Source organism: Rana temporaria, chromosome 8 (genome assembly GCF_905171775.1).
Source record: "Rana temporaria chromosome 8, aRanTem1.1, whole genome shotgun sequence".
NCBI classification, from domain to species: Eukaryota; Metazoa; Chordata; class Amphibia; order Anura; family Ranidae; genus Rana; species Rana temporaria.
The window spans coordinates 152948908-152962955 of NC_053496.1; the positions used below are offsets into that span (position 1 = coordinate 152948908).

Consider the following 14048-nt stretch of genomic DNA (forward strand, 5'->3'; position numbering starts at 1 on the left):
ATCGCAGCGAGGCCCGACTCAGTGAGGTTCCACAATATATGCTCAGCAGGTTTGCATACCAGGTCACCAACAGGGCTCAAGCGGGGGGATATACAGGGGTTTTGAAAAAAAGCAACATGCTGGGGGTAGTGGGGCCGTAGGAGAAGCGACTTGCTCCTCACCTCATCTCACATGCTGCCTCACTCAACCAGCACCACACACCTTCATCCGGCCACTACGGTGGAGCCTGGCTTTGCAACCGTACACTTTCACCATACAATATCGGCCAGGGCCTCAAAATGGGAATGCGGATGGGTTGTCCCGGCAGACAGACCTGGAACCTTAAGACTGCTTTTCCAACATCCTCGAGTTGACCTGTTCGGGGTCCCACTGTGGCTGTAGTTTGAATCCCGGAGCATTGGATGACCGAACCATCAGACGTTGATCTGCAATCTGATTCAATAGCAGCAGAGTGTCGGGAGAGTGGAACCGAGCGAGCAAGGGTCTCGTTACAGGGGGCAAGGGCTATGGGCGGGAGATGTAAAGGGGAGCAATGTTGTGGGGGTGATGTGAAAAGGGGCAAGTGCTGGTGGGGAGGGGAGATGTGATGTAAAGGGGGCAGTGCTGGGGGTGATGTAAAGGGAGACAAGTGCTGTGGGGGAGAGATGTATAGGGGGGCAGTGTTGTGGGGAAGAGGATGTAATGGGGAGCAGTGCTGTCGCCGGGGGGATGTGAAAGCGAGACAGTACTGTGGGGGAGATCTGAAGGGGGCAGTGTTATGGGGGGGGGTAATGTAAAGGCGGGCAGTGCTGTGGGGGGGAATGTGATGCAAAGGGGCAAGTGCTGTGGGGTGGTGTAATGTAGCTGGGGGGGGGGGCGGACATCCATTAATTTTAATTCAATACCCCTGCTTTAAAGGGTCAACACAACAACACTAAAACAATTACTCAGTTCTTAACCACTTAAGGACCCCTTCACGCCGATATACGTCGGCAGAATGACACGGCTGGGCACATCCACGTACCTGTACGTGGCTCTTTAAGCTCAACCGTGGGGTCGCGCTTACGCCACCGGCGCGCTCCCGCGACCCGGTCAGAAGCTCCGTGACCCGATCGCGGCTGGAGTCCCGCGATCGGTCCCCGGAGCTGAAGAACGGGGAGAGCTGTATGTAAACACAGCTTCCCCGTTCTTCACTGTGGCGGCTTCATCGATCGTGAGATCCCTTTTATAGGGATACACAATCAATGACGTCACACCTACAGCCACACCCCCCTACAGTTGTAAACACACTTGAGGTCACACATAACCCCATCAGCGCCCCCTGTGGTTAACTCCCAAACTGCAATTGTCATTTTCACAGTAAACCGTGGGGTAGATTCAAGTAGGGGAGCGCACTACTACGGCGGCGCAGCGTACCGTTTTTACGCTACACCTCCGTAAATTACTTGAGCTACGCTTCATTCACGAAGCATTTGCTCCGTAATTTGCGGGGGCGTTTCGTAAAAGTGGCCGGCGTAAGCGCGCATAATTTAAATGATCCCGTAGGGGGCGTGGATCATTTAAATTAGGCGCGTTCCCGCACCGAACGTACTGCGCATGCTCCGTCGGGAAAATTTCCCAACGTGCATTGCGGTAAATGACGTCGCAAGGACGTCATTTGCTTCAACGTGAACGTAAATGGCGTCCAGCGCCATTCACGATTCACTTACGCAAACAACGTAAATTTCGAAAATCGCGACGCGGGAACGACGTGTATACTTACCATTGGCTGCGCCTCCTAATAGCAGGAGCAGCCTTACGCAGAAAGCGACGAACGCAAACGACGTAAAACTCGAACGCCGGGCGCGTGTACGTTTGTGAATCGGCGTGAGTATGCAATTTGCATACTCTACGCTGACCACTACGGGAACGCCACCTAGCGGCCAGCGTAAGAATGCAGCCTAAGATACGACGGCATAAGAGCCTTATGCCAGTCATATCTAGGCTACAGTCGGCGTATCGAACTTTCTGAATACAGAAAGTCGATACGCCGGCGCTACTTAGCAATTACGCTGCGTATCTATGGATACGCAGGCGTAATTGCTTGCTGAATCCACCCCAGTGCATTTTAAATGCATTTTTTGCTGTGAAAATAACAATGGTCCAGAAAATGTGTCAAAATTGTCTGAAGTGTCCGCCATAATGTCGCAGTCACGAAAAAAAAAAATCGCTGATCGCCGCTATTAGTAGTAAAAAAAAATAAAAAATAATAAAAATGTCCCCTATTTTGTAAACGCTATAAATTTTGTGCAAACCAACCGATAAACGCTTATTTCGATATTTTTTTACCAAAAATGGGTAGAAGAATACGTATCGGCCTAAACTGAGGAAAAAATATGTTTTTTTATATATTTTTGGGGGACATTTATTATAGCCTGAAGTAAAAAATATTGAATTTTTTTCAAAATTGACGCTCTATTTTTGTTTATAGCGCCAAAAATAAAAACCGCAGAGGTGATCAAATACCACCAAAAGAAAGCTCTATTTGTGGGGAAAAAGGACGCCAATTTTGTTTGGGAGCCACGTTGCACGACCACGCAATTGTCAGTTAAAGCGACGCAGTGCCGAATCGCAAAAACTGTCCGGGTCCTTTAGCTGCATTTTGGTCCGGGTCTTAAAGCGGAGTTCCACCCTCTTTTTTAAGTCCTGTGCATCGCCTGCTCCTGTGTCACCTGAAACACATTTGGCACATTATTTTTTTTTTGGTTTTGAAACTCACTGTGTTGTTGATGATTGAAAATCACCCCCGCCGCGGCGGGAGGCTGAGCTACCCCCCCCCCCGCCGCCTCCGCTATACCTCCTGGGAGATCAATTCCAGCATTAGGATTCTCGTCCGTCGAATAGCGGGGCTCTACCGCGCGAGTGCAAGCCGCACTTGAAAACCTCTCTCGAGCAGGCAGAGGGGGGCGGGGGAGGGATGTTAATACCACAACGGCCCCGCCCACCCCCACGCCCAGAATGCACGCTTGTGCTGTATTATAGATTTGAGGGGGCGGGCAGAGGTGAAGAGTTGCTGGGAGGGACAGATACAGCAGAGCTTGGCGAGGGGGGAGGGGGGTCGTGCAATAGCAAGTCACCTGTACAATGTCATGTACCCCATACAAATAATTGTTCTGCCAGCAAACGCAGCCACTGTACCAAACACTGTGCCCATCAAACGCAGCCACTGTACCAAACACTGTGCCCATCAAATGCATCCACTGTGCCAAACACCGTGCCCATTAAACGCATCCACTGTGCCAAACGCTGTGCCCGTCAAACTCATCCACTGCGCCCGTCAAGTGCATCCGCTGCGCCCATCAAGCGCATCCGCTGCGCCCATCAAGCGCATTTGCTGTGCCCATCAAATGCATCCACTGTGCCAAACACTGTGCCCGTCAAATGCATCCACTGTGCCAAATACTGTGCCCGTCAAATGCATCCACTGTGCCAAACACTGTGCCCGTCAAATGCACCCACTGTGCCAAACACTGTGCCCATCAAATGCATCCACTGTGCCAAACGCTGTGCCCGTCAAACTCATCCACTGTGCCCGTCAAGTGCATCCGCTGCGCCCATCAAGCGCATCCGCTGTGCCCATCAAGCGCATCCGCTGTGCCCATCAAGCGCATCTGCTGTGCCTGTCAAATGCATCCATGTAGCAGGGATCGATGCGGTGTGCTGCAGTGTGCAGGGACCGATGCGATGTGCCTGGGCCGATGCGGGGTGCCGGGGGCCGATGCGGGGTGCTGTGCCAGGGCCGATGCGGGGTGCTTTGCCAGGGCCGATGCGGGGTGCCAGGGCCGATGCAGGGTGCTGGGGCCGATGCGGTGTGCCAGGGCCGATGCAGTGTGCTGTGCCGGGGCCGGTGGGGGGTGTGTTGGGCCGATGCGGGGTGCTGTGCCGGGGCCGATGCGGGGTACAGGGGCTGATGCGGGGTGCCGATGCGGGTTGCTGTGCCGGGGGCCAATGCGGGGTGCCGGAGCCGATGCGGGGTGCCGGGGGCCAAAGCAGCACAGCACAGGGATGATGGGAACCCCTCATAATGAGCACAGCAGGAGTACAGCCACAGGAAGTCAGTGCAGGGATGGTGGGAACCCCATATGAAGGGTTCCCACCATCCCTGTGCTGTGCTCATTATGAGAGGTTCCCACCATCCCTGTGCTGTGCTCATTATGAGGGGTTCCCACCATCCCTGTGCTGTGCTCATTATGAGGGGTTCCCACCATCCCTGTGCTGTGCTCATTATGAGGGGTTTCCACCATTCCTGTGCTGTGCTGACTTTCTGGGTTTGTACTTCTGCTGTGCTCATTATGAGGGGTTCTCACCATCCCTGTGCTGTGCTCATGAGGGGGTGGTTCCCATCATCCCTGTGCTGTGCCAAGTTCCTGGGTCTGTACTTCTGCTGTGCTCATTATGAGGGGTTCCCACCATCTCTGTGCTGTGCTCATTATGAGTGGTTCCCACCATTCCTGTGCTGAGTTCCTGGGGCTGTACTTCTGCTGTGCTCATTATCGGGGGTTCCCACCATCCCTGTGCTGTGCTGAGTTCCTGGGTCTGTACTTCTGCTGTGCTCATTATGAGGGGTTCCCATCATCCCTGTGCTGTGCTGAGTTCCTGGGTATGTACTTCTGCTGTGCTCATTATGAGGGGTTCCCACCATCCCTGTGCTGTGCTGAGTTCCTGGGTATGTACTTCTGCTGTGCTCATTATGAGGGGTTCTCACCATCCATGTGCTGTGCTCATGAGGGGTTCCCATCATCCCTGTGCTGTGCTCATGAGTAGTGTTGAGCAGAATATGCCATATTCGATTTCGCGATATATCTCGAATATATATTCGAATATTCGAGATATATTCGCTAAATTCGAATATTCGTGATATTTTATCGAAATTAAATGATTGCGATTTTTCGCTATTGCGAATGCGAAAATAATTGCGATTTTTTGATAACTGCGGTTGGAGCACTCTGGCTCAGAATATTCGTGATATTTTATCGAAATATCGCAACATGCGAATGCGATATTTATTGCGCAATTTCGAGAAATGCTGGAGGAGCGCTCTGATTGGCTCAGAATATTCGTGATATTTTATCGAAATATCGCAACATGCGAATGCGATATTTATTGCGCAATTTCGACAAATGCTGTAGGAGCACTCTGATTGGCTCAGAATATTCGTGATATTTTACAATACAAAATAATTGCGAATATTCGGCAAATGCGGAAGGAGCACTCTGATTGGCTCAGAATATTCTTGATATTTTACAATACAAAATAATTGCGAATATTCGGCAAATGCAGAAGGAGCACTCTGATTGGCTCAGAATATTCTTGATATTTTACAATACAAAATAATTGCGAATATTCGGCAAATGCTGAAGGAGCACTCTGATTGGCTCAGAATATTCGTGATATTTTACAATACAAAATAAAAAGTGTTTTGCATTGGTGGTGATTCTTTACTCTATCCATCTGTCACAGCCGTTTGTCAATCAAACACCTTGAAGATTGAACACGTTCATGCTGCATGCTTTGGACTTTTTTTCACTTCACATATCAAAGACATTTTTATGAAAGATTATTTTTCTATTATTGGGACTATATTTCTTTATATATTTGTTTCACTGTGTATTTCACAAGTTATTTGCGCTTGCTTATTTTATAATTTGCCCACATGTCTTGTCACTAGACATATTTTTTATTCTTGTAGAGCGACTCCATTTTCTGTCTTGTATTAATTTATGTTGTATAACATTTTTGAGTTGCTGCTGTATTCTCCCCTTTTTTAAGGTATGCGCAATTTTTTCCTTCTTACAAAAAATAATAATATCAAACATACAAATATTCATAACATACACATACACAAAGCCCCCCCCTTTTGCATCAGAGACAATCAGAGTTCTCCTACCACAGTTATCGAAAATTCGCAATCATTTTCGCATTCGCAATAGCGAAAAATCGCAATTTTTTTTTTTTCAATTTGGCAACATAAAAGGATCGCCTCAGCTTAGCTACTCGGCCCAGGGTCTCTAATCATACCAGCAATGCTTTTAGACGTCGATAGGATGTGATCTGTTTTAAAAATCAAATTGAAAAAATGCGAATATTCGGAATTGCGAATATTCACCGCGAAATTCGAAATATAGCGCGATTTCTCGAATATGCTATATTCGAGTCGAATATTCGCAATGCGAATATTCGTGAGCAACACTACTCATGAGGGGTTCCCATCATCCCTGTGCTGTGCTCATGAGGGGTTCCCATCATCCCTGTACTGTGCTCATGAGGGGTTCCCACCATCCCTGTACTGTGCTCATGAGGGGTTCCCACCATCCCTGTACTGTGCTGAGTTCCTGGGTATATACTTCTGCTGTGCTCATTATGAGGGGTTCCCACCATCCCTGTGCTGTGCTGAGTTCCTGGGTATGTACTTCTGCTGTGCTCATTATGAGGGGTTCTCACCATCCATGTGCTGTGCTCATGAGGGGTTCCCATCATCCCTGTGCTGTGCTCATGAGGGGTTCCCATCATCCCTGTTCTGTGCTCATGAGGGGTTCCCATCATCCCTGTGCTGTGCTCATGAGGGGTTCCCATCATCCCTGTGCTGTGCTGAGTTCCTGGGTATGTACTTCTGCTGTGCTCATTATGAGGGGTTCCCACCATCCCTGTGCTGTGCTGAGTTCCTGGGTATGTACTTCTGCTGTGCTCATTATGAGGGGTTCTCACCATCCATGTGCTGTGCTCATGAGGGGTTCCCATCATCCCCATGCTGTGCTGAGTTCCTGGGTCTGTACTTCTGCTGTGCTCATTATGAGGGGTTCCCACCATCCCTGTGCTGTGTTCATTATGAGGGGTTCCCACCATCCCTGTGGCTGTACTCATTATGAGGGGTTCCCACCATCCCTGTGCTGTGCTCATTATGAGGGGTTCCCACCATCCCTGTGGATGTACTCCTGCTCTGCTCATTATGAGGGGTTTCCACCATCCCTACAGCCCCGGGAAGTCAGCACAGCACAGGGATGGTGAGAACCCCTCATAATGAGCAGAGCACAGGGATGGTGAGAACCCCTCATAATGAGCAGAGCAGAAGTACAAACCCAGGAAGTCAGCACAGGGATGGTGGGAACCCTTCATAATGAGCACAGCACAGGGATGGTGGGAACCCCTCATAATGAGCACAGCACAAGGATGGTGGGAACCCCTCATAATGAGCACAGCACAGGGATGGTGGGAACCCCTCATAATGAGCACAGCACAGGGATGGTCGGAACCCCTCATAATGAGCACAGCACAGGGATGGTCGGAACCCCTCATAATGAGCACAGCACAGGGATGGTGGGAACCCCTCATAATGAGCACAGCACAAGGATGGTGGGAACCCCTCATAATGAGCACAGCACAAGGATGGTGGGAACCCCTCACAATGAGCACAGCACAGGGATGGTGGGAACCCCTCATAATGAGCACAGCACAAGGATGGTGGGAACCCCTCATAATGAGCACAGCAGAAGTACAGACCCGGGAACTCAGCACAGCACAGGGATGATGGGAACCACCCCCTCATGAGCACAGCACAGGGATGGTGAGAACCCCTCATAATGAGCACAGCAGAAGTACAAACCCAGAAAGTCAGCACAGGGATGGTGAGAACCCCTCATAATGAGCACAGCAGATACTATTAGTCCTCTTTAAGCGTCCAGATTTTTAAATTCATCATAACGAATGTTGGTAATTGTTATGAAAAGTGAACGAATCTAACGAAAATTCGTATTTCGTACGAATCCAAATTGAGTTTCGGGCACAAAATACGAAATAACGGCTAATGCGAAACGGAACGAAACAAAATGGATTTATTGACAGTGCACATGTCTGGTATATGTATACACACCACATATATAACAAGATATATATATCATCTTGTCATGTAGATATATCTGCACAGGAACAAATTATTTCGTATATTTACTGGTTCCTGGAAGGAGGGGGGGAGGAGAGGTTTGCATAGATAAGGGGCGGTAACTTCCTCTGACACTCCCGTTGCTATTGAAACCTGATCTGAAACCATTACATTGCTTGTGTAGCACTGAGCATGTGCGAGTTTTGCAAGGCTGAAATCCAGGAAGTCATACAGACTTCATGATGCCCACACTTAAGATGGCCCCAGTCAATTTCTGTTTTATAAAGTGTCTAAATGCTGTAACAACCTAACAAAACGGACCTTAGTTTACAGACTAACTGTAGTAGAATACATTAAGCTTGTGTATTACAGGGGTTTTCATATTTAAAAAGTTTTATATTTAAAATTGTGGCCGGAACTCCGCTTTAAGTGGTTAATTTAGGATTGTTTGATCACCAGCTAGGTTTGAAGACCTGTCTATAACCCTGACAGGAGAAACTGCCCTTCTGTATCCTGTACCACCACAATGCAGTAACTTGCTGAGAAGTGGTTCCACTAGCACATTACGTACCATGCTGGATCTTAGGAACAGTGTTGTTCATCTTCTTTTTAAAAAGTAACTAGTTACAATTACAAGTTACTTGACCGAAAAAGTAAGTGAATTAGCGACTCAGTTACTTTTTAGGCAAAGTAACTAGTTACTCGGAAAAGTAACTGAGAATTTTATTTTTGATTTTCTACAATGCAAGTACGTTCTATAACATCTTTAATATCAAAGATGTTTATATTAACTTATTGAAGCTTAAAAACACCACATACAGTATTTTAGAACAGTTCATATTTATTTGAACCCAATTCAATAGATTGCAGCGGCGCAGCCTGCCATAGATCATATGAATGATATATGCACATAAACATAGAAAATAAATAAATATTTAAAATAAAATTCAAGTGCAAAATTAAGACACACAAATGTAAACGTGGCTAAAAAGAAACAAAGGAAATTCTGGTCTTTAATTAGTGCAATTATCTGTATAATAGTGTTAAAAGAAACAATGGAAAAACCTGGCCATTAGTGCAAATCTCTGAAACTGTATATTAAGCCTACTAGTGCACAATAAACGGAACTTTTGTTACTGTACTGAATAGTTAAGAGTTGGAAAACACTATCCAACTCTTAACTATTCAATCAGTACATTAACAAAACTTCTGTTTATTGTGCACTAGTAGGCTGAATATACAGTTACAGAGATTTGCACTAATGGCCAGATTTTCCTTTGTTTCTTTTTAAACAAGTATACAGATACAGATAATTAATTGCATTAATTAAAGGCCAGATTTTCCTTACTTTCTTATACCAATAAGAAACAAAGGAAACTCTCGACTTTAATTAGTGCAATTATCTGTATCTGTATAATACTGCAGTGCACAATAAACAGAACACTATCCAACTCTCCATATAGATTAACATGTTGTTCGTTGTCTGAAAACAAACAATACTTTAATCTGTACTGAAATACTCCTCTCAGTCATCATCTAACAACTAAACCAGTGGTTGTAACGTAGGAGGAAAAGCTTTTCAAATTTTTGGTCTGACAGTCTGTTCCTCTTTGGAGAGAAGACAAGCTTGCCCAGGCTGAACAGTCTCTCAACAGGTGCACTAGATGGAGTAGCAGCATTAAAACGTAGCGAAATTTTCTTGATCAGAGAAAATCCACACAGAGAGTAAACATTTTGTGCTGTAGATCTTATATAGTCTGCCACCTGGTTTTCTGCTAAAGAGGTTGTTTCCTCCTCATCCTCCTCAAAGGAAAAGAAATCGTTCTCTTTGGCTGAATCTGTGTGATGTTGTTGTGTAGATGTGCTGTTACCTTGTTGTGGTTCTTCAAGGACAATTCTTCGGCACTCTGCCAGCAAACTTGCCTTAGCCTTATCCTTTAACTCCTGTGACCGCAGCCAGCGAAGCTTGAATTTTGGAAGAGTTACAGCAGCAAGTATAGCCTCTTCATTTCCCAGGACATCAGCAAATCTGGTTTTGATAGCCTGAAATTATAATCATAATTAGTAGCAGTTGTATTTAGTATTATGAGTACTACAGCAATGTTCACTTAATAATTAATAAAATATGACATTCAAGTTCTTACTGTGACTATGGCGTCAGGAAGGTCCCTCAGTATTTGCAGGCCACTTTGAAGGGCTTCTGTTTTCAACATTAATGTCTCAATTGTTGGTAGGAGTGTACCATGATAACAATTCTCTTCTCCCTGAAGTATATCCAAGGCAACTGTAAGGGGCTTCATCGCAATACAGTACTCCTTTAAAAACTGTTGTTCCCTTTCCGTTATTGCTGGCAGTCCTAATTTGGAGGAAATGGTATTAAGGTCTACCATGGATATATCACAGATTCGAGCCAGGGCATCATAGAAGGAATTCCATCGTGTTGTACAAGGTACAAGCAGCTTTTTTGACAACAAATCATCAACTGTTTCAGTAGCCAAAGCTGATCGACTAGACTTGTTCCATAGGGCAGTACATTTGGCAGTAGCACTTCTATAAACAGCCTTTGTTGCAGATTTTGACAGCAGCCACTTGTCAACATATGTGCATGAAATCAGGTTCAGTGTGTGTGATGCACATCTCTTGTGGGGGGGCAAAGTGATCACATTACCATCAATATCATCACCTGTTGCATGTAGAGCATCATTAATGTCTGTAAAGGTCACCTCATCTTCGTCTTCCTCAGAATCACTGTCCTCAAGTGGCTGGTACCTCTTAAATGCTTTTACAAAATTTGAGCCATTATCAGTCACTGTTGCTGTGATTTTGTGTGTTATCCCATATGTTGAGTGTATATTGTCAAGCTCAACTGCTATGGCGTCATGACTATGATGGCCCTTAAATCGTCTGCAGGCAAGAGCTGCTTTCTCTCTTTCCAGGTTATTTGGATTGATCCAATGTGCTGTCACACCCAGGTAACTTTTATTGTGGCAAGTCCAGATGTCTGCTGTAGTTGCAATGTACTGTAATTCCTCAAATGTTTTTTTGAGCTCAATCATAATTTTTTCATATTCACTGTCCAAGATTTTTGCAAAAGTGTTTCGGCATGGGGCAACCCCCTTTCCTCCTCCTCGTAGTGGTATTTTAGAAAGGACAGCTCTGAATGACTCAGACACCACAGTGGACAGGGGGAGCATGTTTTCAACAACATACCTTGCAATTAATGTATTCAGCTCGGGCTTGGACACCTGATGCTGACCAGAAAAATCAAGCGTTCCTTGTTTTAGGGGAGACGGTCCGGCTACTCCGCTAGCTGCATTCGGGGTTGGGTTACTAGCAGCAGCAGCAACAAGTGTCACGTTAGCATGTGTTGATGTGAGGTGCTTCAAAAGATTGGAGTTGCTTGAGGCAGATGTAGATAAAGGGATTTTTAATACAGCTTACCTGTAAAATCCTTTTCTTGGAGTACATCACGGGACACAGAGCGGCATATTCATTACTATGTGGGTTATATGGAGTACCTTCAGGTGATGGACACTGGCAATCTCAAACAGGAAGTGCCCCTCCCTATATAACCCCCTCCCATAGGAGGAGTACCTCAGTTTTGTAGCAAGCAGTATGCCTCCCAAAATGTTCCCCAAAAGAGGGGTGGGAGCTCTGTGTCCCGTGATGTACTCCAAGAAAAGGATTTTACAGGTAAGCTGTATTAAAAATCCCTTTTTCTTTATCGTACATCACGGGACACAGAGCGGCATATTCATTACTATGTGGGATGTCCCAAAGCAATGCTTTTAATGAGGGGAGGGAGACATCTTCCCAAGACAAAAGGATTTAATTTAGAGGTATACTCAAATAATAATAATAAATCCAACTTAGTCGAGAAAAATTAAACTTAAATTTAAATTTTAACTCAAGGGTGCCCCCGATTCTGAGGGTCTTAAATCGCAGCCTGCAGCACTGCCTGCCCAAAGGCTGTATCTGTATTCCTTCTTACGTCCAACTGGTAAAATTTAGTAAACGTGTGGACTGAAGACCAGGTTGCCGCTTTGCATACTTGAGCCATAGGGATCTGATGGTGTGCTGCCCAGGAGGCGCCCATGGCCCTGGTAGAATGAGCCTTTATTGACAAAGGAGGAGGCAACCTCTTCAAGCCGTAGGCCTGAGTGATTAATTGTTTAATCCATCTCGAGATGGTGGATTTTGCGGCTGCCTGCCCTTTCTTGGGCCCATCTGGCAAAATGAACAACACATCTGTTTTCCGAATCCTCTCTGTAGCTTTAAGATAGGCCTTCATGGCCCTGACAATATCCAAGGTATGCAGCAACCCTTCCTTTCTGGAAGTGGGCTTCGGAAAAAAGGATGGTAATACCAAATCCTGGTTCAGGTGAAAACTGGATATAACCTTTGGTAAAAAGGAAGGATGAGGACGGAGAACCACCCTGTCCTTATGCAGAATAAGATATGGCTCCTTACAAGATAAGGCTGCCAATTCTGACACTCTTCTGGCGGAAACTATGGCGACCAGAAATACCAACTTCCTTGTTAGTAAAACCAAAGGAACTTCAGCCAACGGCTCAAAGGGTTGTTTCTGTAGAACAAGATTCAAGTCCCACGGACAAAGTGGTGACTTAACCGGAGGATTAATACGTAAGACCCCCTGAATGAAGGTCTTAACCAGCGAGTGGGTGGCCAGCGGCCTCTGAAACCACACTGACAAAGCTGAAATTTGTCCTTTGATTGTGCTTAAAGCGGGGGTTCACCCTTAGAGGGCACTTTTCCCCCTTAGATTCCTGCTCGTTATTACTAGGGGAATCGGCTATTTATTTTAAAATATGTGCAGTACTTACCCGTTTACGAGACGCATCCTCTCCGTCGCTTCCCGGTATGGGCTTCGGGAATGGGCGTTCCTTCTTGATTGACAGGTTTCCGAGAGGCTTCCGACGGTCGCATCCATCGCGTCACGATTTTCCGAAAGAAGCCGAACGTCGGTGCGCAGGCGCAGTATAGAGCCGCACCGACGTTCGGCTTCTTTCGGCTACGAGTGACGCGATGGATGCGACCGTCGGAAGCCTCTCGGAAGAATGTCAATCAAGAAGGAACGCCCGCTCCCGAAGACCCATACCCGGAAGCGACGGAGAAGATGCAGCTCGAAAACGGGTAAGTACTGCACATATTTTAATATAAATAGCCGATTCCCCTAGACCAAACGAGCAGGAAGCTAAGGGGAGATTTTTTTTTTTTTTTTAAAATGGGTGAACTCCCGCTTTAATGCCAGGCCTTTATCCACTCCTAGCTGGAGAAAACTTAACACTCGATCAATGGTATACTTGCGGGAAAGCCATTTCTTGGATTCACACCAGCCTACGTAGGCCTTCCAGACCCTGTAATAAATCACCCTGGAGACCGGCTTTCTAGCCCTGATCAGGGTAGAGATTACCTGCCTAGACAGTCCTCTACCCCTGAGAATCAGGGATTCAGCCGCCAGGCCGTCAAATTTAGACGCCGTAATGCAGGGTGGAGGATCGGGCCTTGCGAGAGTAGGTCTGGCCGTAGAGGAAGCGTCCAAGGGTCTCCCACTGCCATCTTTAGGATTAGTGAGTATCATGCCCTCCTGGGCCATGCTGGATCTACCAGGATGACTGGTTTGTGCTCCACCCTGATCCTGCGTAACAGGCGGGGTAGCAATTGTAGCGGGGGAAAGGCATAAAGAAGTTTGAACTGATGCCAAGGGCAAACCAACGCATCGGCTCCGCAGGCCATAGGGTCCCGTGTCCGGGACATGAACCTGTCTAGCTTCTTGTTGAATCTCGATGCCATGACATCCACGTCCGGCATTCCCCACCTCTGGCAGATTATCTGAAAAATTTGCGGATGCAGAGACCATTCTCCTGGCGACAGAGTCTGACGACTCAAGAAGTCCGCCTGCAGGTTGTCCACCCTGGGAATGAATATTGCCGATATGCAGGGCACATGAGCTTCTGCCCACAGGAAAAATCAAGCTCACCTCTCTCTGAGCTGCCTGACTCTTGGTTCCCCCTTGGTGGTTTATATATATATGCCACAGCTGTGGCATTGTCCGATTGTATCCTCACCGGGAACCCCTGCAATTTGGCTGTCCAAGCCTCGAGGGCTAGCCGAGCCGCTCTGAGCTCCAGGA

General features: G+C 46.8%; 1 protein-coding gene across 1 annotated transcript; it reads right to left on the reverse strand.

The window, feature by feature from the left end:
* Positions 1 to 9269: 9269 nt before the first annotated feature.
* LOC120909177 (zinc finger BED domain-containing protein 4-like) lies at positions 9270 to 11357 on the reverse strand. Its single transcript, XM_040320888.1, has 2 exons — positions 10039 to 11357; positions 9270 to 9937 (listed from the first exon to the last, which is right to left on the reverse strand). Exons 1-2 carry the CDS (start codon positions 11086 to 11088, stop codon positions 9431 to 9433), a joined length of 1557 nt encoding a protein of 518 aa, XP_040176822.1. The 5' UTR covers positions 11089 to 11357; the 3' UTR covers positions 9270 to 9430.
* Between the last annotated feature and the right edge of the window lie 2691 nt (positions 11358 to 14048).

Excerpts from the sequence above, each read along its gene's own strand:
- LOC120909177 (XM_040320888.1), bottom strand. The coding sequence starts at position 11,088 with ATGCTCCCCCTGTCCACTGTGGTGTCTGAGTCATTCAGAGCTGTCCTT. Across the intron at positions 9,938-10,038 it reads TTCCTGACGCCATAGTCACA|GCTATCAAAACCAGATTTGC; the intron begins GTAAGAACTTGA and ends TTATAATTTCAG.